A 23279-nucleotide genomic window follows, 5' to 3' on the forward strand; every position below is an offset into this window, starting at 1 on the left:
TCGTCGCTACGCCTGGATGAGGTCCACTGGCTTTTCAGGGGATGACCAGAACACCTTGATGGAAATGCCCTTTGATGGCCTTCGCCTATTTGGTGACAAACAGACAATGCCCTATAGCGCTTCAAGGGGTCACGGGCTACGACCAAGTCCTTGGGCCTTTCCTTCCATCCTGCGCAGTCTGTTTTTCGCCACTTTTGTGGCTACGGAAGGGGTGCCCCGCTATGTCCCACCCAGGGCTATAGGTTGCAGCAAGTTAACCAGCCTTCGCGCGGCTGGGGACGTGGGAACCAGCATTGTGGTTCCGGGGGCCAGCGGGCGGGCCAGTCCACCAACCCCCCCTCTGCAGCAGCCTCTAAACCTTCCTAGTCCAACCTTTCAGGCCCATCAAACGCCAGTGAGCGGCAGGATTCGCCATCACCTCCCCCACTGGCGCACCATCACTTCGGACAGGTGGGTTTTGCAGATAGTCCGAAGGGGCTACTCCCTCCCCTTCGAGACTACCCCTCCTCCAGCCATGCCACCTCGTTATCACCGCATGTTGGAGGATCATCTGGCACTTCTCCAGCAGGAAGTTATGGCTCTCTTGGCCAAGTGAGCCATCAAGCGAGTTCCTGTCCCAGAAGTAGGTCGTGGTTGCTCCTCCCACTACTTTCTGGTTCCCACGAAGGACAACGGCCTGCATCCTATCCTGGATCTCAGGGTCGTCAATCGCTTCCTCCGGAAGGAGAAGTTCAAAATGTTGACGCTTGCTCAGGTCTTGTCTGCCCTCGACCCGCAAGACTGGATGGTGGCATTGGACTTGCAGGAGGCTTATTTTCACATCCCTGTCCTGCCGGCCCACCGGCGTTCTCTGCGAATCACGGTAGGCCACGAGCATTTTCAGTTTACCGTGCTCCCCTTTGGCCTTACCAGCGCCCCTCGGGTGTTCACGAAAGTGATGGCGGTGGTCGCAGCTCATCTGCGCAGATCAGGGGTTTCATTCTTCCCCTATCTTGATGACTGGCTGTTGAAGGCGGGCTCTCCCCAGGCAGTCGTCTCCCACCTCCAGACTACCACCGACCTCCTGCATCTGCTGGGGTTCTCCATCAATGTTCCAAAGTCACACCTGATTCCCTCTCAGAAGCTCCTCTTTATCGGAGCGGTTCTGGACACGGGGCAGTTTCGGGTCTATCCTCCAGAACAGTGAGTCTGTGACATTTGGGCTATGATTCCAATCTTTCAGCCCTTGTTCCGGGTTTCAGTCAGAACGACCCTGAGGCTGCTGGGCCTCATGGCCTCCTGTATCCTGCTGACCAATCATGCCTGGTGGCATATGCGGGCTCGACAGTGGGACCTGAAGTTCCAGTGGGCGCAGCATCGGGGGAATCTGACTACGTTCAGATCTCGGAGGGCACTGCTCAACAATTGCAGTGGTGGCTCTCAAACCAGGATTGGGTCAGTGGCAGATCCCTCTCCCTTCCCAAAACCCAACCACACACTGGTGACGGATGCCTCCCTTCTGAGATGGGGCGGCCACATGGAAGAGGCGGAGATCAGAGGCCGAGGCCGAGCTTCACATCAACCTTCTGGTGCTCCGGGCGATTCGTCTTGCACTGAAGGCATTCCTTCCCTCTGTCTGGGGAAGAGTAGTGCAGGTGTTCACGGAAAACACCACCGCCATGTGGTATTGCAACAAACAGGTCGGGGTGGGGTCGTGGACCCTATGTCAGGAGGCCCTTTACCTCTGGTCATGGCTGGAACACCAAGATATTTCCTTGGTGGTTCAACACCTAGCAGGTTCTCTGAACTCCAGGGCGGACGAACTCAGCCGCAGGTGCATGATGGATCACTAATGGAGTCTTTACTCGGAGGTGGTGCAAGGTCTGTTTCTACAGTGGGGAGAGCCTGGGTTAGATCCATTCGCCACCGAAGAGAACACGCAATGTCAGCAATTCTGCGGCGGCACTTGCTCAGCGACGATTTTCGTCGCGAGTGGAGTTGCGGTCTGTTGTACGCCTTTCCGCCTGTACCACTTCTGCCCAGAGTGCTGTAGATCGAGTGCGACCAGGCCCAAGTCATTCTTGTGGCTAGGGATTGGGCACAAAGAGTCTGGAATCCCGAGCTGCTCAACATGGCTATCGATCCTCCGATCCGACTGCCTCTTCGGGAGGATCTTCTTTCGCAGCAGCAGGGGACGGTCCTCCACCCGAACCTGTCCAGTCTCCACCTCCTTGCGTGGAGATTGAGCAGCGGCAGTTGACGTCTTTCGACCTGCCTCCCGAAGTCTGTGACGTAATCTTGGCAGCCAGGAGTCCCTCCACAAAGATGGTATATGCCTGTAGGTTGAACAAATTTGTGGCATGGTGCACAGCAAAGGCTGTGGATCCCCTTTCTACCCCTCTCTCTGAAGTCCTCTTGTTCCTTCTCTCTTTGGCCCAGCAGGGCTCTACTCTGGGCACTATGAAGGGCTACCTTTCAGCCATCTCTGCCTTCCTTCGGCTGCCAGATCAGCCTTCTCTTTTCCAGTCCCCGGTAGTTAACCGTTTCTTGAAAGGCTTAACGCTTCTCTTTCCTCCAATTCCTTTTGTTATGCCTCTCTGGGACTTGAATCTTGTACTAACTTACTTAATGTGCGCTTCCTTTGAGCCGCTTCATAACTGTCCTTTACGTCTCTTGACTCTTAAGACTGCTTTCCTGGTAGCCATCACTTCTGCTAGAAGGGTGAGTGAGCTCCGGGCTCCTTCCTCAAAGCCTCCTTTCCTGTCTGTTCACCTACACAAGGTGGTTCTCCGGACCCGTCCATCCTTTCTTCCTTAGGTTTTCACTGCCTTCCACATCGGGCAGACCATTACTTTGCCCACCTTCTTTCCGCCTCCGCATCCTTCAAAGGAAGAAGAGAGGCTCCTCCGTCTGGACCCAAAATGTGCGCTCTCCTTCTATCTGGATCGCACAACAGTTCCGGGTGGATGATCAACTTTTTTATTGGCTACGTAGGTGCAAAGAAGGGTTGGGCCGTACACAAGCGCACCATTTCTAGATGGGTTGTGTTGTGTATTAAGGCTTGTTACTCTCTAGCTAAAAAGGAGCCTCCAGTGGGGCTACGCGCTCACTCCACCAGGGCGACGGCAGCAACTACTGCCTTGGGAAGAGGAGTGCCTCTGAATGACATCTGTCAGGCGACCACATGGGCATCGCTGCACACGTTTACCAAACACTACTGCCTGGACAGCCAAGTCCGGAGAGACGGCTTCTGTGGCCGTTCTGTTCTCCAGGACTTTCTGGTGTGATCTTGGTTCACAGACCCACCACCGGGGTTGGTATTGATGGGGTATCGATTCTAAGGTAAGGAATCTATAACTAACGTGTTTCTTTCAGATGCACAAGTTACTTACCTTCGGTAATGATATATCTGTAAGAAACATTAGTTAGTTATAGATTCCTTACCGCCCCACCCATCCTCCCCGTTCTGCGAACTGATTTCTTAGGTTAAGGATATCCTTTCAGGGCTCTAGTTTTGCGCACCAGTTGTCAGTGTCTTGATGGCTCTGCGTTTCTAGCACGGAAAGTCGTGTACAAAACTGACATCAGCTCGCGAGGGCGGCGTCTAAGTAGCTCCCGCCACGTCATCCCGGCAACCACGACGACTAACGCGGAGCCGACCGACTCCACCTTACGACGCGCAGAGGTACTGCTGAAGAAAAAACTTAGCGGATCCAGTCTGACGCCTGGGGTAATTCTAAGGTAAGGAATCTATACCTAACTAATGTTTCTTACAGATATATTGTTACAGAAGGTAAGTAACTTGTGCCTCGAGTGGTGTGCCTGGCGCAACCCATATGAAGGGACCCCTGGCGTATCCTGAGTATGTGTTTCCCACCACTGTGCCTCTCCACCTGTTTCGCATGGATGCGAGTGTTTGTGCAGTCAGGTGTTTTTCCTGTAGGAGCGCAATGGTAATCCCTCTCCTCCTTAGATATTGGTGCACCCGGTGGTGTTTCGAAGCTCGCCAACCCTCTTACGTTCCAGGTCAGAAAATTAACTGATGTAATTTAAAGGAATCTTTGTATGTTAAAAAAAAATACACAACACAAATCTCAACACTTGCTGGACATGTTCCCAGGTTGACGCTGATCTCCATCATATGCTTTTCACCTATCCACATGTTTTTATATTCTGGAAACAGGTCTGGCACCAAATCAACACTATTTCACACCACAATTCCCCTCTCCCCCACAAACATTTTCCTAGGTAGTTTAACACCGGACTGGAAAACGAGTCAATCCCAGTTACCACTTATTGATTTGTTAATAGCTGTAGCTTTTCAGCAAATATAAAAAAACTGGAAAGATTTCTCTAAATTGTCCTATTTAGCTTGGTGGTATGCTGTATGTCACAATCATCGCCTCGATACAGCACTCATTCATCCTATCGCTCTTGCTACTAAACGTTCTCACCTTTGGGGCCCACTCACACAATTTCTGGACGATACCGTGAAGAAAGCTTCTTTACCTGCTCCCTCACAACAAGAAGTTACTAAGCCTCTCGTGTCTGCAGATATACCACTACCAACGCTGGGAGGTAACCAACTAGGGTTCAACTTGGAAGGAGCTTTCCTCCCCGTCAAATCTTCAATCTACACTGGCGACAAGTTGTTTATGCCTGATTGGGGACGGGCAACGCAGCGAAGCACCAATTCCCCTATAACTTTCGAATTTCGATTAAGTTTGGACTCTGATTTCAACTTTGAATGAATACTGTGAAGTGAAATGAAGACTTCACTCATTCACGTGAGTTTGACATGATTTCAATCAATTTGGAGACATTACTGAAATAATTTAGATCCTACTGTTACACCGTTGGTCTTCACGAGCTTGTTCGCGAGCTCCTGCATCGTCGCTTGCCTGTGGAACGCACGTACTGGAACGCACAGCTCAATTTACACATTCCTACGCGCCTCGTCATAGCGGCCATCTTGTTTACAATCTCCTTGGTTACGTCATTGGTTACACGGAGCGAGCGAAACACGAACAAGTGTTTTTTTTTTCTCTCTTCTTTGAACTTTATTCCTTCAGTCCACAAGGAGGAAAAGAGGTAAAGAGGTTTAAACTGATTCCTCTACCCTTGTTTAAACGGTGTTCAGTGGAAGTTACCTGATGACTGTACTTCATGTTCTACAGAGACTCTTGAAATTAACAGTTTGAAGGGAAGTTAACTATAAATGCAAAATGACAGTGTCATGGCAAGAGTAAGACAAGTTGTGTAGAATTGAATTAGTGAATCAACAAAATTTCGACACCATTTTTGGTCAAATTTAATTAAGAGGGGTGGGATGGCGTTAGCTTCGTCTTCCAGCATGTCGCAACCGCCGCCTTTTCTCTCTGAAGAAGGTGATCCAATTCTACCGTGGAAAAGATGGAAAAACCTGTTTGACTCATACATTGTGGCCATTGGGGGTGACAAATTTTCTGCTTTTAGGAAGCAAGCCATTCTTCTTCACAATTTGGGCGTTGAAGGAAGGAATACCTATGACAGCATGGATTTAATTCCCATTGGTGATGGTGACGGATCGCCCGGTGAGGTGTATGAGATGTCCTTAGTTATGCTGGAAAAGTATTTTGGTCCCCGCATCAATGTAGTTTTGGAAAGACACAAGTTTTTTACTAGGATCCGAGGTCCAGTGGAACGTGTTGGGAGTTATGTCGCAGCATTGAAAACGCTTGCTCGCACGTGTGAGTTTGGTGACTTGTCGGATTCATTAGTAAGAGACCAATTGGTGAGGTGCACCAACAGTGTTCGTGTTCAAGAGAATCTTCTATCAAAAAATCCTTCTTTGACTGAAGCTGTAGCTATTGTAGAGGGAATGGAGAATACCTCCAAATGGGTGAAAGAGATTAGGAAGAACAAGGAAGAAAAAGGGCAAAAACCAAGTGAAGTACATGCCATAGAAGAAGAGGACAATTTTGAGGGTTGCAGTACTTTGGCGAAGATTTCTTCTTCTGCTAACAGCAAGACGCCTGTTGAGAAGGACACACGTGTGCGTCCTCCTTTTAAAAGTGTTCATAATAAGGGAGAACGTGACAGCCACCTTGCTGATGGGGGTGGTGACTCTAGTGATAAAACTGCTTTGCCTAATCCTAAATCTAAGTGTATGAGGTGTGGTAGTTTTTCACACTTCTCAAATTATCCACACTGTTTTGCGAGAGAGGCAGTATGCAACAAGTGTGGCATCAAGGGGCATTATGCTAGAGTGTGCAAAGGCTTTGATAAGAACCGCAACTCTAAGAAAATTTTTGAAGTTGTACGCACTTTTCTTTTGAGCGTTAAAGCTGATAGTGGGGAAGTAGATGCAGATAGAGTAATCATGCCAGAATGTAAAATCATGGTTGATGAGTATGATTTTACTGTGTTAGCTGATTCTGGTTCGCCTTTTACCATGATCGGTAATAAGCAATGGGATGAGTGTGTGGGTCTAGAGAATGTGACTTTATTGACACCAGACATCAACCCTGTTAGTTATGGTGGTGCCAAGATTAATGTCCTTGGTTATGTTCAAGCTCTTATCAAATTTAAGGATAGGCACACCATGGGCAAAGTTTATGTGGCTGAAAGAGGGGACAATTTGCTTGGATGAAGGCACCAACGGGATCTTGGCATTATGCTTAACCCTTGTGCAAATGATTCCAAGGATCAAGTTATGTTGGTAGATTCGTTGGGTGCGAGTGATGAATGCTACGATAAGTTCCCAGAGGTCTTTTCAGATGCCCTGGGCTGCCTTAAGGGATTTGAGCATCGTATTGTCCTAAAAGAAAGGGCCATACCTTGTGTGCACAAGGTGAGGAGGGTGCCTAACATGATGGTTGAACCACTAAAAACAGAGTTGCAGAGGTTGCGTGATTTGGGGATTATTGAAGAGATTGAGGCCTCAGAATGGCTTCCGCCCATTGTTCTTGCCCCAAAGGATGGAGGAACGAGTGTCAGGATGTGTGTGGACCTGAGAGGACCAAACGAGTGGATTTGGGTTGATCGCCAACCTTTGCCTAACATATCTGAGTCTCTTAGTATCCTGAGAGGAGCTAAAATTTTCAGTGTGCTGGATCTATCTTCGGCTTAACACCAAGTTATGCTGCACAAAAACTCTAGGCACCTTACGTCCTTTGTGACGCCTTTGGGGGCTTATCGGTTTCTCCGAATGCCTTTTGGGTTAGCGTCGGCGGCGGCTTGCTTCCAAAGGGTCATGAAGATGGTGCTTGGGAAAATACCTAACGTTATGTTTTTCCAAGATGATATTTTGATATATGGCAAGAATGAGAAGGAACATTGCTCAACCCTATATACAGTGTTGGGAAAGTTGAGGGAAGCTGGACTCACGGTTAAAAAGCAGAAATGTCGAGTGGGGTTGAGTTCCATGACATTCTTAGGACATGTGATCTCTGGGGAGGGTATACAACCCAAGTTGGAGCTAGCTGAATCCGTGGTGAAAGCTCCTATTCCTCAAGATAAAGACCAGGTGAGATCGTTTTTGGGACTCGCTGAGTTGTACTCTAAATTTGTTCAAGGTTTTGCTAGTGTAGCTGAACCCATCAGGACTCTGCTTAAAAAAGGGACACAGTTTGCTTGGTCTGACGAGTGTCAGAAAGCTTTTGATTGTATAAAGGCTGAGATTGGCAAGATGCCCACTTTGGGACATTTTGATGTGAACTGTAAGACTGTTCTGACGACGGATGCCAGTCTAAAAGGGCTGCCAGGTTGTGGATGGTGAGGACAGAGCTATTGCGTTTGCTTCTAGGGCTCTCAGGGATGCTGAAGTGAATTACTCTTGTATTGAGAGAGAAGTGTTGAGTGTTTTTTGGGCAGTACAACATTTTAAATTCTATCTCTGGGGGATTCCTTTTTTGGTTCGGACGGATCATCGTCCCTTAGTTCAAGTTTTCTCATGTCGCCACAATGAAAACATTACGCCCAGACTCAAGCGTTGGAGTGAGGGACTTCAAGAATTTAATTTTGTGGCTCGCTACATTCCGGGTTTGAGTAACAAGTCTGCAGATTGTCTTTCTCAGTTACCGGTTGGAGAAACCTCGGATTGTAGTGAGGTTGAAGGTGTGTTTTGGGTTGCGGAGTCTACCTTTTCATCTGAAGAATGGTTGGAGGGTGTAAGCAGTGACAGGGATTTTATTCTTCTTAAAGGGTGGATAAATCATGGGTGGCCTGATTACAAGGTTCTAGGTCTTGACATGAAACCTTTTTGGGCTGTGAGGGAGGAGTTGTCTTTTTGTTGTGACAATCTCATGAAAGGTGATAGAGTAATTCCTCCCAGTGCTTTTAGGGAAAGAATAATTAACCTTGCTCATGAAGGTCATTTGGGAAGGAGTCTAACTAAAGCTCGGGTGAGAGAGAAGTACTGGTGGCCCAGTATGGACCGCATGATCGAGGCTGTGGTTAAAGATTGTTTATCTTGTGCTGCTAACGATAAGTCTCACACTCCCAGCAATGCTCCTTTGTCTCCTGTGGAGGTTCCTGAGAAGGTATGGACGAAGGTGGGTTTGGATATTGTAGGCCCATTTGAGCTGCTACCTTATTTTGACAGGTTTGTTCTTTTGCTTGTGGATTATACCTCCAAGTGGGTGGTCACCAAATGTGTGTCTGTGGCTAACACGAAAACGGTGATAGACTTTCTTAAGGATGTCTTTGTTTCGGAAGGAGTTACAAGGTTCTTAGTTACTGACAATGGAGTACAGTTTGTCTCTCATGAAATGTGCAATTTTCTTAGGGATTCAAACATTGTTCATCAGAAGACAGCCTTATACTCGCCTCAGGCTAATGGATTAGCTGAAAGGATGAACAGTGTGGTTAAGGGTTGTGCTCAGCGAGCTCTGGAATTTAAGATACCCTTTGGTACTGTCTTGAGGGAAACCTGGTGGGCTCACCGCACTACACCGAATGCCATCACACTAAAGTCTCCTTTTGAAGATTTGATGGGGAGGAAAGCTCCTTCCAAGTTGAACCCTAGTTGGTTACCTCCCAGCATTGGTAGTGGTATATCTGCAGACACGAGCCATACCAGGGTTGCTAGTTACCAGGGGAAGTATAAATCAAGTTATGACTCTAGGATGAATGTGAAATACAAGAAGTGGTGTATTGGAGATCGTGTGCTTGTGAAAAATCCTAGACACACTTTCAAAGGTAGATCTGGTTTTCTGGGTCCCTTCACCATTGTGGCAATCAGGAAGAATGTTGTGAGAGTTGACACTGACTGCTGGTGGAGTATGTCTAGGTTGGTCAGATATTCGGGTGGTTTTCAGAATGTGGGGGTTCCCAGACCTGCTTTGTCTGGTATGGGTAGTCCTGTTGATAATGGCGCCCTTGATAGGGGGGAAACTAGACCTCATTGTCCAAGGTGTAGGAGGGTGCCCATCAAGTTGAATGACTACGTGTTGAATTAATGTTACTATTGTCTGTGCAGTTGCCATACTGTGCTATAGCAGTGAAATTGCATGCAGTAATTGCAGTTGCTATACTGTGCTGTAGCAGTGAAGTTACATGTTGCGCTAGTGCTTATTTTTACCTGCTCTGCTTAATTTATGTTTCCTTGCAGAGTGTCATTTTCTGTAGCTGTTTTATTATTCTTTTGTGGATTAGTATTTTATTGTTGGTTTGTGTTGTTGTTTGTTTATTGGGAGGGGGATGTGTTGTGATCTGTAGTTAGAATACTCTCCATGTCATGGAATGGAGTGATGCATCGGATGATGCCGATTCATTCCAGAGGGAGAGAGAGCAACGGAAGAAGTGTTGGTGCTGTGTTATGGATCCTACAATACTGTCAATAAATCATTGACCACAAGCCTGCCTGGTGAGCAGTTTCATCTTGACAGCCTCCTTGCCCTCCTATTGTTTATTTTTAATTATGTTTAACCCCTTCTGTGCCCATGACGAGCTGGACTCGTCATGGGCCGCGGTTGCGCTGTGCCCATGACGAGTCCAGCTCGTCATGAACCCCGCCCGCTAATGCAACGCCCGGCACAGGGCGGGGAAAGGGCGTGGCACACAAGGGGTTAATTTATCATTATAAATGTGTATTTTTGAAATCTATTGTTATTTACGATTTCTGTGAACCTTTGATTGTAGTCATATCATCTTCTATATTATCCTTTTACTATTTTAATGGATATTATATATCATTATTATTCTTTATTACACCTTCATGTATTTATGTATTAACAAATAACTGCATATACGAAGTATTGTTTTTATGATCATATTAATCTTTTCAATAAAGCTTTTCTTGAAGAAAAAATAAAATAAGGGCAGTGCATATAGGCAGTTTCAGGTTCAATTGTCCCTGAACCTTTGTCATTTTATTGCTTTACAGAGAGACAGGCAGTTCCCTAGGCCTACATAGCACGCTAGAAGTTGAGTAACAGTTCAAAACATTTGATTAAAAAAAACACACAAAGTAGGGAGTGTCCCCTCATCATAACTATTTTAGCTTATATAGGAACCACACGTTATTTTCGGTGAATACGGCGCCGCCAAGCCAAACTACACCACCTACCAGCACACAGGGGTAATCTTCCTGAAAAAAATTCCGTAGCCAGTCTGATGCCTGGGGATAATTCTAATGTTAGGAGTCTGTAGCTAGATTGTCTCCACCAGATAAGGAGTTACCAAAGATAAGTAACTAGCTATTTGAATTCTGATTCCTTAATTTGATTTTCTGAAAAATTTTCTATGCATTCTTAACGCGTGCCTTTCCTACTCTGAAGGCAGATCTTCAAAAGAAATCATTTATTTCACAGTTTCTTACCACAATTGCTACATAAGTTACACGTTCCAATGTTGTGCTAAACATTTTGCTGCACAGCTCCTACTTAGGGCAACGTTGGGTTCTGTATTTTTAATTTGCTGTCCCTGTGTAGGTTGGCCCCACGTCTGTAATCTTCCATATTCAGTCACATGTACTGTACATTTAACTACCTTGCTGATGCCAAGGAGAGAGAAGACCACATTATTAACCTATGCAGACTGCCAACTGCAATGTGAGTAATGAAAACATGGGAACTGCTGCATGGACATAATCACGTGCATTGGTAAAGTAGTGGGTAATGTTCCAGATCTATATTGTGGGGCCAGGGTCGGCTCCTCCGCTAAGGCGGAGGAGCATTGCCCCACTATTCTCAAAGCAGTAAATGGAAAACTAAAATGATAATAACTTTATCATTTTATTTATGGTAGTTGCGCGGCTAGGTTAGGGTGGGGCAGAGCTGAGGTCTATGGGGGAGGAGTGGTGGGCACTCTGTAAATGTGCATGAATGTTTAGCCGGCTGTCTTGGGCAGGCAAAACATTCATGCACACTTTGCATGTTCTCCACCCAGGCTGCATTACAGTCTGTGTGGAGAACATGCCCGGGCTCTCATTCCCTATATGTGCGCCGAACCACAGTGCTCAGACCAATCACAATGCTGAATGCAGCATTGTGAGCATTGTGATTGGCTTAGGGGAGGCTGTGTGTGCTTCAGTTCTGGGATGTCAGCAGGGCAGCGGAGGAGATGCGACCGACGGAAGAGGTAAGTGTTTTTTTTTGTTTGTTTTTTCTCACCCCTCCTCCCCCTGCCACCCCCGTTCACTGTCAGCCACCACTGCATGGGTTTAGAAGAGCATTCTAGGGTGATGAAGGTGTATCGGTCTCAGTGATGAGATAGCAAACTGCTGAAGCAAAGACACAAATGTGTTCATAGAAGTGCTTACCAACACTGGAATTGGATTCGTAGTAGTGCCATAGAGATCATGATCAAGGAATTTTGGCTGTGCTGTGTTTGGGACAGTCCTAAAAAAGACAAAAAAGGACTCAACCCTTTGATACCTATTCATGAGAGTTATGCTGCATTGGTAGAACATGCGGATAACGCAGGTCATAGAACTGGAATACAGAAAAATGTGTTGGAGGGAAGGAATTGGATGCTGACATTGCCAGTCCTGTACATAAACCCCACATTCCAATATGAGATCAAGGTATATTGGCGCAGTACTGCCTGTTGGCTCCATTTCACAAAAATGCAATGCTACAGTCTTGGGTTTTCCTTTGAATGTCATTGTTTTAGTTGAGTTAGTGCAGTTGAAAGGAACCAGTACAACAACTGCCAGCATTCATTAGGTTTTTAAATTAAAATCGAGAACTGAAACACTATATCCTTGGTCACACAGATTTGTCTGGTGGATTTATTCTTGGTTTAGTTGAGTAGGACCAGCACCTGTAAAACAAAAATTATTTGTAAATGAAAATTAGAGGACTTCAAACTTAATATCCATGAGACTTGAATCCAAGGGATACCATTAAGAAGCAGAGATGTTTTCCCCCTCTATACAAGGGGGTGGTAGTGCACATTATGGTATTAGTGTGTATCCTGTGTAACAGGTTATAATCTTGTGTGTTTATCATAGAAGTGCAAGATGAAAGTTTCTCGATAAGAAGATTTTGAAACAAAAGTAGACATTTAGCTTAAAATAGCCATTGTGGTCAGAGCTGTATGAAGTTTTACAGTCAATGAGTGAAACTGTGTCTAGACCAAAACCTTGCACCACTGTAGGCTGCCGCAGATGACTTTTGGGTGCATTTATAGAGTTGTCATCTCACCTACTTCCTCAATTATTGATGTTTTCTTTCTGTTTCGTTAGAGTTAACCTCCCACACTGTTGTTGAGGTTAGGATAGTTGCTCCTCTTGTAAATATATATCCTGTTAATTCATTGCTTTAAATTAGTTATTTCTCTTTATCATTAGAAGAGCGGCACTTGATTTCTGGCATCTCAGTGAGCTGTTGCTTATCGTTAATCAAAATGCAGCATTTAAGTGCTAGCAATGAGCCTCTCTAAGTTTGTATGATTTATCTTAAATAAGCAAGTGATATAATACAGACAAGATCTAACTGATAAAGGGTAAATAGTAGTTAGAGGAGTGAGGGTTCCTCCAAAGTTGCTTAACAGCTTGTGCAGGTGCAAGCATGCTAGAATAACTGCAGAGATCATTAAATCCATGCCATTGCCCTTCATGAAAGGTTTCATGGGGCTTTCATTAATCCTCTCTGGTAGCCTCTCCAGAGTTCCACTGCTAATTCTGTCCCCACCATCTCTTTGCCTCCTGCCAGCGCTCTCTGCAGGATGTAGTTCTTCAACCGCTGCTCTTGCTTTTGGCTTTGTCAGTGTTTTGTTGAATTCTGTCACAAGCTTTCAAACAAGATAGTGTCATCCTGCCATTTGGAATGAAGGAAAAACATTACAAGATGGCTGCCATGCTTGTACTTTACTTTATAAACTTTATTTCGCAGTTCAATGAATTTGCATAAAAGTACACATGTTAAAATAGACACATTCAAAAGAGAATACATTAAAACAGGCAGGCAAAGTGCTCTAGATAAAGCACAAGGAACCTTGCGCTGCTGCTACTGTTCGTATTGAGAATTTCCTTAAAAGTGGGACAATAAAAACCTTTCTCTCTTTTAAATAATGTGTGCAAAAGAGGAGGAAGTGTGACGTCGATTGGGCTGACTTATTGTCACAGGGGCAAAAAGATAGGTTCCAAAGAACAAATTGATTGCACGGGTAACCAAGCATTAACGGGATAAGGTTCAATCTGAATCTTGTCAAAAAGAATCTGAAAATGACACGTTAGTGATAGATTCCTTACCTTAGAATATCCCCAGGCGTCAGACTGGATCCGGAAAGTTTTTCGTCAGCAGTACCCCTGCGCGTCAGTAGGTGGCGTCTTGCGGCTCCGCGTATGTCACGGAGACTACTTAGGCGCCACCCATGCGCGGTGACGTTAGTTCTTTCTTTTTCCGCACCAGCAAGCGCAGATCCGGTAGAGCACGTACCCTAGTCACTTTTTGACTGACTTTTTGAGACTTTTGTCTCGACTTCTTTTGAGTCTTGACTCCTGGTGCCGCGTAGGGATGCTTGGGTTTAAATCCTGCGGGGCCTGTCGCCGTACGATGTCGGTGGCCGACCCCCATGGCGTCTGTCTCTACTGTCTGGAGCGCGACTATGACTCCGGTCATGTTCCGACTGTCTGGCCATGGCTCCGAAGGCTTTGCGGGAGCGGTCCCAAAAGCTGCTGGAGGCCAGGCAGTCGTCTCCGCGGTTTTCAAGGTCCAGGGGTTGCTCGAGGGACCAACCGCAGAGCCATCATCATCGCTCCTCGGGTCAAAGTCTTCACTCTCGGAATCGGGTAAGAGACGTCACAAGAAAAAGTTGAAGAAGCGTGTTCGCTCTGCGACGTCCCCCCATCGGACTCCGGACACGGACGAGGGGGCCAGGGGTCCTCCTGCGGCTCCGTTGGAGCCTAGGAGTCCCGCGGCCTACCCACCCTATCCGGGTCCTTCGGCGACTCCAGCCCAGGTGCAAGAGTTTCTTGCCGCCATGGACCGCCTTTTCAGGCCTAGGGCTCACGCCAGCGCGCCTTCGGGCTCCGCAGTCCCTATTGAGGGCGGTTGCTTGCCGGCGGCGGCTCCGACCCTGGCGCCGCAAGGTCCTCCGCCAGCGGCTCCGGCGCCCCCTGCGGCTCGGTTCCCGGCGCCGCCATGGGTTCCGTTTGTCCCACCTCCGCCCTTGCCCGAGTTTCCGGGCAATTGTGCTTCGGCTTGGGACCCTAATTGGGACATGGAGCCGGATCGGCGCCGGAGCTTTTGTTTTCCCCTGAGCCTCCCCCGCCGCTGCTGCCTGTGCCTCGGGCCGTGAAGGAGGGGGATGACTGGTAGGGGTCATTGTTTTAGTTGTTAGTGCAGTTGAAAGGAACCAGTACAACAACTGCCAGCATTCATTAGGTTTTTAAATTAAAATCGAGAACTGAAACACTATATCCCTGGTCACACAGCTTTGTCTGGTGTTTTTATTCTTGGTTTAGTTGAGTTGGACCAGCACCTGTAAAACAAAAATTATTTGTAAATGAAAATTAGAGGACTTCAAACTTAATATCCATGAGACTTGAATCCAAGGGATAACATTAAGAAGCAGAGATGTTTTCCCCCTCCATACAGGGGGGTGGTAGTGCACATAACCGACCAGAATGGCATTTTGTGGATCCCAGTATGGTATTGGTGTGTATCCTGTGTAACAGGTTTTAATCTTGTGTGTTTATCATAGAAATGCAAGATGAAAGTTTCTCGATAAGAAGGTTTTGAAACAAAAGTAGACATTTAGCTCAAAATAGCCATTGTGGTCAGAGCTGTATGAAGTTTTACAGTCAATGAGTGAAACTGTGTCTAGACCAAAACCTCGCACCACTGTAGGCTGCCGCAGATGACTTTTGGGTGCATTTATAGAGTTGTCATCTCACCTACTTCCTCGATTATTGATGTTTTCTTTCTGTTTCGTTAGACTTAACCTCCCACACTGTTGTTGAGGTTAGGATAGGTGTTCCTCTTGTAAATATATATCCTGTTAATTCATTGCTTTAAATTAGTTATTTCTCTTTATCATTAGAAGAGCGGCACTTGATTTCTGGCATCTCAGTGAGCTGTTGCTTATCGTTAATCAAAATGCAGCATTTAAGTGCTAGCAATGAGCCTCTCTAAGTTTGTATGATTTATCTTAAATAAGCAAGTGATATAATACAGACAAGATCTAACTGATAAAAGGTAAATAGTAGTTAGAGGAGTGAGGGTTCCTCCAGAGTTGCTTAACAGCTTGTGCAGATGCAAGCATGCTAGAATAACTGCAGAGATTATTAAATCCATTCCATTGCCCTTCATGAAAAGTTTCATGGGGCTTTCATTAATCTTCTCTGGTAGCCTCTCCAGAGTTCCACTGCTAATTCTGTCCCCACCATCTCTTTGCCTCCTGCCAGCGCTCTCTGCAGGATGTAGTTCTTCAACCGCTGCTCTTGCTTTTGGCTTTGTCAGTGTTTTGTTGAATTCTGTCACAAGCTTTCAAACAAGATAGTGTCATCCTGCCATTTGGAATGAAGGAAAAACATTACAAGATGGCTGCCATGCTTGTACTTTACTTTATAAACTTTATTTCGCAGTTCAATGAATTTGCATAAAAGTACACATGTTAAAATAGACACATTCAAAAGAGAATACATTAAAACAGGCAGGCAAAGTGCTATAGATAAAGCACAAGGGACCTTGCGCTGCTGCTACTGTTCGTATTGAGAATTTCCTTAAAAGTGGGACAATAAAAACCTTTCTCTCTTTTAAATAATGTGTGCAAAAGAGGAGGAAGTGTGACGTCGATTGGGCTGACTTATTGTCACAGTGGCAAAAAGATAGGTTCCAAAGAACAAATTGATTGCAAGCATTAACGGGATAAGGTTCAATCTGAATCTTGTCAAAAAGAATCTGAAAATGACACGTTAGTGATAGATTCCTTACCTTAGAATATCCCCAGGCGTCAGACTGGATCCGGAAAGTTTTTCGTCAGCAGTACCCCTGCGCGTCGGTAGGTGGCGTCTTGCGGCTCCGCGTATGTCACGGAGACTACTTAGGCGCCACCCATGCGCGGTGACGTCAGTTCTTTCTTTTTCCGCACCAGCAAGCGCAGATCCGGTAGAGCACGTACCCTAGTCACTTTTTGAGACTTTTGTCTCTACTTCTTTTGAGTCTTGACTCCTGGTGCCGCGTAGGGATGCTTGGGTTTAAATCCTGCGGGGCCTGTCGCCGTACGATGTCGGTGGCCGACCCCCATGACTTCTGTCTCTACTGTCTGGAGCGCGACTATGACTCCGGTCATGTTCCGACTGTCTGGCCATGGCTCCGAAGGCTTTGCGGGAGCGGTCCCGGTCCCAAAAGCTGCTGGAGGCCAGGCAGTCGTCTCTGCGCTTTTCAAGGTCCAGGGATTGCTCGAGGGACCAACCGCAGAGCCATCATCATCGCTCCTCGGGGTCAAAGTCTTCACTCTCGGAATCGGGTAAGAGACGTCACAAGAAAAAGTAGAAGAAGTGTGTTCGCTCTGCGACGTCCCCCCCCGCCCCCCCCCGTCGGTCTCCGAACACGGACGAGGGGACCAGGGGTCCTCCGGCGGCTCCGTTGGAGCCTAGAAGTGCCACGGCCTACCCACCCTATCCGGGTCCGTCGGCGACTCCGGCCCAGGTGCAAGAGTTTCTTGCCGCCATGGACCGCCTTTTCAGGCCTAGGGCTCACGCCAGCGCGCCTTCGGGCCCCGCAGTCCCTACTGAGGGCGATTGCTTGCCACCGGCGCTGCCGGCGGCGGCTTCGACCCTGGCGCCGCAAGGTCCTCCGCCAGCGGCTCCGGCGCACCCTGCGGTTCCGTTCCCGGCGTCGCCATGGGTTCCGTTCGTCCCACCTCCGCCCTTGCCCGAGTTTCCGGCCAATTTTGCTTCGGATTGGGACCCTAATTGGGACATGGAGCCGGATCGGCGCCGGAGCATTTGTTTTCCCCTGAGCCTCCCTCGCCGCTGCTGCCTGTGGCTCGGACCGTGAAGGAGGGGGATGACTGGTAGGGATCAGAGGACACTCTTGCACGGCAGTGCGAGTCTGAACATGAGTGGGCGGAGGACTCGGAGGATGCAGGTGGCCTTGACCTCTCCTCTGAGCCTAGATTTATGTCTCCTCCTGCTGTCATGGAGGAGGGCGCCACATATACTGTGGTGCTCCGTAGAGCAGCTGAGGCCCTTGACCTTGTTCTGCCTACTGTCACTCCAAAGACGAACCTCCTTACTGAAGTGCTTCAGCCAGCGACAAGTTCTATGGAACCTCTGCTTCCGTTTAATGAGGCCTTAACGGATGTTTTGATGAGCACCTGGTCTAGGCCAGCCACAGGGGTTACTGTGGATAAGAACGTGGCCAGGCATCATCGCTCGGCACCGGGTGACCCGGCCTTTTTGACAAATCATCCGACTCCGGAGAGCCTGGTCATTCAGGCCTCCACTTCCCAAAGTGCGTTCCCTACCGCCCCGCCGGATAAGGAATCGAAAAAGCCAGAGCAGTTTGGCAAGAAGTTATTTTCCTCTGCCAGCTTGGGGCTGCGGTCAGTCAACACCGCATGCCTCTTGGGCCACTACTCTCACGCTGTGTGGGACACAGTGGCGCAGACACTGCCCCAGTGCCCCGAAGAGGTTCGGGCTACACTTTCCCAAGCTGTTGCGGAGGGGAAGGATGCTGCGAAGTTCGCCATTCGGTGTGGGCTGGAGACCGCTAGTTATTTAGGAAGAGCGATCTCCACTACAGTGGCCCTGCGTCTCCATGCCTGGCTTCGGTCCACTGGGTTTTCGGGGGACGTCCATAGTTCTCTCATGGACATGCCTTTTGATGGTACTCGCCTGTTTGGCGATAAGGCAGACAGTGCACTGGAGTATTTGAAAGATTTGGGCTACAGCCAAGTCCTTGGGTCTCTCCACCACATGCCCAGCCACGTCTAACTTTCGTTCCTTTCGTGGTCACGGAAGGGGCGCCCCTGCATGCTCGTTCAGCCAGAAGCCTGCGCAGAACCAAACTGAGTGCAGCCGTGGGCCGTGATTAATCAGTGCTGGTTATTCTCCACTATTCGTAAGTAGGAATGAGAATGATTTAGTATCTATGGTATATATTCGTAGGACTTTACGGATTGTTTCCCTTTATAGTTATTCCATCAATCCTGTGAAACTTGGTTTAAAAATATCCCCTGTAGTCTTGGTTTGGGAAAATGTTTGCAGAGAGACGGGGTATCAAACAGGAACCCGAGACCCAAAGAAGTAAAATTATCTCTAATGAAGGTTATCTACCGGATTCTATAGGCATAATCCAAGGTTAAAATATCTTATATAATAGTTTGATTCAAACCCACCGTTTCTCTTTTCCAGATGGATAACCAAAGAGCAAGGGGAGCTAAATTGATAGCATCGGTAATATAGGGCATGCCAGCTTCTTTATGGGCAATGAAATTACTAGTAGAATAAGGTATTGACAATAGTCTTTTAATTAATTTGTCTTCTTGTATTTGAAGGGTAGTTGCAGCAGTGACATCCCATAATGCTGCCCCGTAAGTGGCCATCAAGAGTGTTTTTGCCTTGTAAATTGTGAGCATTTCCAATATTGGTTTATGGCCTAGTTTTTTAGAGAACCTAAATAAAGCTGCGATACTTTGAATCATTGAGTTAGTTCTATTTTGCAGCATCTCCTTCCATGTTAATTTCTAGTAAAAAACAACCCCTAAGTAGTTAATATGAAGTACCTGATTTATTTTGCCCCCACCTAAATTAAATCTCAGTTTTTTCTTTTTGTCCTGGTCTGTTGACATTACATAAGATTTGGATTTATTAAATTGCAGGTCCAGATTAAGCATAAAATCTGTGTTACTGGGAGATGAGATTTTGTAGTACCATTGGAGTGCTCGCTAATAAAACTGCATCATGTGTGTATAGCAGGATCGGGAGGCCCGATGACGAGACTAGTGGGGGTGTCTTTCATGGTCTCAATCAAAGCTATATTTAATCTGTTAGTGTAGAGAGCAAACAGGAAGGGGGCCATCACACAACCTTACCTGAAACCCTCTCTCATTTTAAAGGATTTGGTGCATCACCATTTCTCCCATATCGTACCATAGCAGAGGCGCTCGCTTAGAGCTCCCTAACAAAAATTAATAATACCCTTGTCCATTCCCATCTCCCTTAAAATTTCCCATTGCTTACTATGGACCACGCAGTCGAAGGCCTTGGATAAGTCCATAAATGCCAAATAGATTTGAGTGTATTTTGCTGTTGTATATTTACCGATTGTAAGAGCCAAATGTAGACACTGGTCCAGTGTTCCCCTACCCTGTCTGAACCCATACCGAACTTCCGACAAAATGGCCCTTTCCTCTGCCCATGTTTCTAATTTATTTAGCAGAACGTGAGCCATTAATTTGGCCAAACTATCGAGCAAAGAGATTGATCGATAGGTTGCAGGTGCGGAGGCGTCATTGTTTCTAAGAGGGGGGAGGACCATTCACAGCTATGGCGTTGAAAGCCACAGTTGCAAGCGGAGCCCAAAATGGGATATTGGCTAGGAAAAACATCCATGGGGACTCCATCGGGCCCCTGTGATTTGCCAGATGGAGATTGGGTCAGGGCGAGTTTGACTTCTTCCAGGTCAAATAACAGGCGTGTGGAAGGATCTAAAATAGGGGGATCATGTATACCTGTAGGTGACTCCACCCTATGAAAAAGTCCTGGAAATATTTTACCCATGAATCTTCATCGATATGGGTGTCTAATGAAGGAGTGTTGTTATCACTTAGGAAGGGCAAATTAACAGTTTTTCAAAAAGCGGTATTATGCCGAAGGAGAGATGCTTTTTTAAGGTTCTCCCAAGCCTCTAGTTTCAACTGTCTTAGCCTATTTGCCCTGGCTGACTTATAGATATTCCTTAGGATCAGAATCTGGTCAGTATTCTCAGTGTAAATTTAAGTGCCTTACGCAGGTTTTTTGTGGCTTCCGTGCAGTTCTTGTCCAACCACGGATTAGGTGTGGGATCTCGTGCAGAAGGCTTGTACTGTTTGATGGCCATCTGGGGGAAAAAAATAATAATTAGCAAAGCCTTTAGACCGGTATCAAAGGTGAGACATATATGCATTGCCAGTGCTTGTTTAGTCTTGTTAGTACCAGTCAGTTATGTTGCCAGTCAAATAGAAGAACACTCAGTTTTAGGTCAAGGCACTGCTTGTGACAATTTACAGATAAATACTGATTACAGACAGTAAGGAGACAGTTCCTCTCTTAAGGCAGGGGTGATAAGGATCACTCACCGCCTGTAGTATTGTGGACTCGGGGGGGAGATCTGAATTTCAGATCTTGATGCCCTCACACACCTGTTAGGGTGTCATGCTTCATCATTGGGCGCTCCTCGTCGGACCGGCGCTGCAATGTCCAACAGGCCTGGTGGCATCTTTAGCGGAGATCTTCTGATCTGAGAACACCGTTTGTGAATTTTGTGTGTGAATGGAGGAGGACAGTGGCTCCTAGTTTAGTATGTGGAGGTGAATAAAATAGACCCTGGCCCTTTTAATTCTTTAATAAAGGTATCTGGGCTGGGACTAAGTAAAATCAGTGGGGCTACTGCAATGAGTCAAGGTATCTGGGTAGCCTATCGTTGACTGGGGATACACAGTCATTCTTTCTGCCTCATGTGCTACTAGAACCAGTATAAAAATTGCCTGCAGCTCTGACAAAGTGATCATACATCTGTTGCCTCTGCTGCCAAATGTATAATATATTGATGTGTCCCTTCCCAAGAGACCCCTAAGGCTGGTTTAATTAAGCATTAAAGGAGTTAACAATTGGAGGCTTGGTTTATTGCTTGGATCCTAGACCTTACCTCAACTGGCCTGCTGGCTAGGGACCAACATTTTCCTGCACAGAGAGCAGGGCTAGATTTTTCATTTTGTCCTTTAGCGCCAAGACTTTACTTGATCAACAAGTTCCTTGCACCGCTCAGAGGGCGAGTATGCTTCTGGTCACTTTTGTCAAGCCCCAGTTTTCATCAGCTGATCCCACAGACTGTGCTTGTGAGAGGTTTGGTTTGTAATCTAATGATCCCATGTTCTCATTTACCTTGAGCACTCAAGTGAAGGCTTTACCTGTGTGTAAATATTATCATAGGGAAGGAGAAGATAAGTGAATTTCTTTTTGACAACCTCTGCTTCCAAATCTACTTTTCCCAGGTAACTCAACACATTTTGAAACCCTTAGCTATTGTGTAATTTCTAATTTCAGCCGTTCTCTTATGACTTGATATCAGGGTTCCACTGTAAGTGCCCATGCACCCCAAGATCAGAAGGATGCTAAGCTGATATATCATTCAAGGCCAGCTCTGAGCTGCTCCCCAAGGCTAATACAGGCAGCTACATCAACCAAGCAATTTGCAAAAGACTTGCCATGGTAACAGCAGTGTCACAAGCAGTGTCATGGCAAAAGCGTACACTTCAGTGAAGAATACTTGTGTAATCGCTTGTTTGAGACCTCTGAACATCTTGTGCCTTATTGATCTGCTCAATAGTACTAAAAGGACAGTGGTAGGTTGGCACTGTCATGCTGTGTGGGTTCCACAGAATGGGAAATATCGGATTAGTGTGGTAATACCACACACACCCCACCTCACTGTTTCTGGATATCTAGGTGCGCCATCACAAAGCTTCACAGCCTCCCTTATGAGGACCTGTGCATACAAGCTCTAATACAAATGGTCAGTTTGGCAGCAATGTTATTTAAACTGTTCGGTTAAATAGGTGACAGCTTACCATGAATCCATCAGTAGGGCGACAGAAGGGAGCAGTGCACGAGAACGTACCTCACTGTGGTTAATCTCGTGCTGATGCTCTTCGGTCCCATGCTCCTCACTGCTGTCTGTCTCCACTGTAGACTTTAAGAAGCAGTTTGAGTACAGTGGCGGGTACCAGGGTCTGGCTCTGTAGGTGGTGCTGAGGCCTGCAGGTTCATGGGGTTTCCTTGCGAATGTTTGTTTTGCCTTGAAAGAGGTTTCTGATGCCACATTTTACAAGTTGAACTCCCATTGATCTTCAGTAGAGGGTGTCTCTCTGACAGCACAAGTGCCCTTGCAGGGGGTAACGTGTAGCTTTTTGGATGATTGTGGCCACTGGAATCTCAGCAGTCACACTGCGAAACACTCAGAGTTTGGGAAAAAAAGGTTTTAAAAATGATCCACCACATTTTTGAAGATGAGTGTTTACTGCTGTAGCGGATGGGAGTGAACTCTGGTTGGATTTTCGTTATGTAGGGGATAGTTTGGACCTGTGGTCTCTGGTTGTTCTGGTTCTCTGTTGTACACTGTGTTGTGTCAAAAATGATGAAGATCAATTATCAATTAATTGTTTGCTATTTTTCTAGGTATTTCCTCGGAGGTGTACTTGGCTGTATGTGATCAATAACACATTGATGTCACTGTCTGGTATGTATTCATACTGTATGGCATATAAAATGCGAGATTAAATAGAAGTAGTTTATGGAAAAAGCATTCTGCACGCTTAACTGTTTTAAAACCACGTATAATATATCACACGAGAGCTGTAACGCAGTAAACACTTAAAAGGCAGTTCTTGCGCTTAATGGGAGTGAAATATTTTACAGCTGGGCATAAACTCTACTCATTCTACTGGGGGCCTTTTCAGGTCTCGCCTAGCGACGCAGCTCATGCGCTGCTCGCCTTGGCGAGATCTATTGTTGTCGACTTGGTTGCCGAAGGGGGACAGGAGATGTGCACTTGCCCAGACAGCCGATGTGCACGCTCACGCCGTCTCGCGCGCTTCCACCGCGCTTTCACTTTTCGCGCTCTCACTTTTCGCGCTCAATGCCCCCGCTGCACTCGTGACGGCTC

At 46.7% G+C, this 23279-nt stretch overlaps 1 protein-coding gene across 2 annotated transcripts in view; it reads left to right on the forward strand.

The window, feature by feature from the left end:
• The window catches only part of MAP4K5 (mitogen-activated protein kinase kinase kinase kinase 5), a 525125-nt gene that overhangs the window by 360054 nt on the left and 141792 nt on the right, over window positions 1-23279 (forward strand). For both annotated transcript variants that reach the window (XM_085626992.1, XM_085626993.1), the window contains one exon: window positions 22793-22853. In XM_085626992.1, the coding sequence (XP_085483118.1) occupies window positions 22793-22853 (61 nt within the window). The remainder of the gene's footprint in view (window positions 1-22792; window positions 22854-23279) is intronic.

The sequence above is a fragment of the Triturus cristatus genome, chromosome 9 (assembly GCF_964204655.1).
Source record: "Triturus cristatus chromosome 9, aTriCri1.1, whole genome shotgun sequence".
Classification (NCBI taxonomy): Eukaryota; Metazoa; Chordata; class Amphibia; order Caudata; family Salamandridae; genus Triturus; species Triturus cristatus.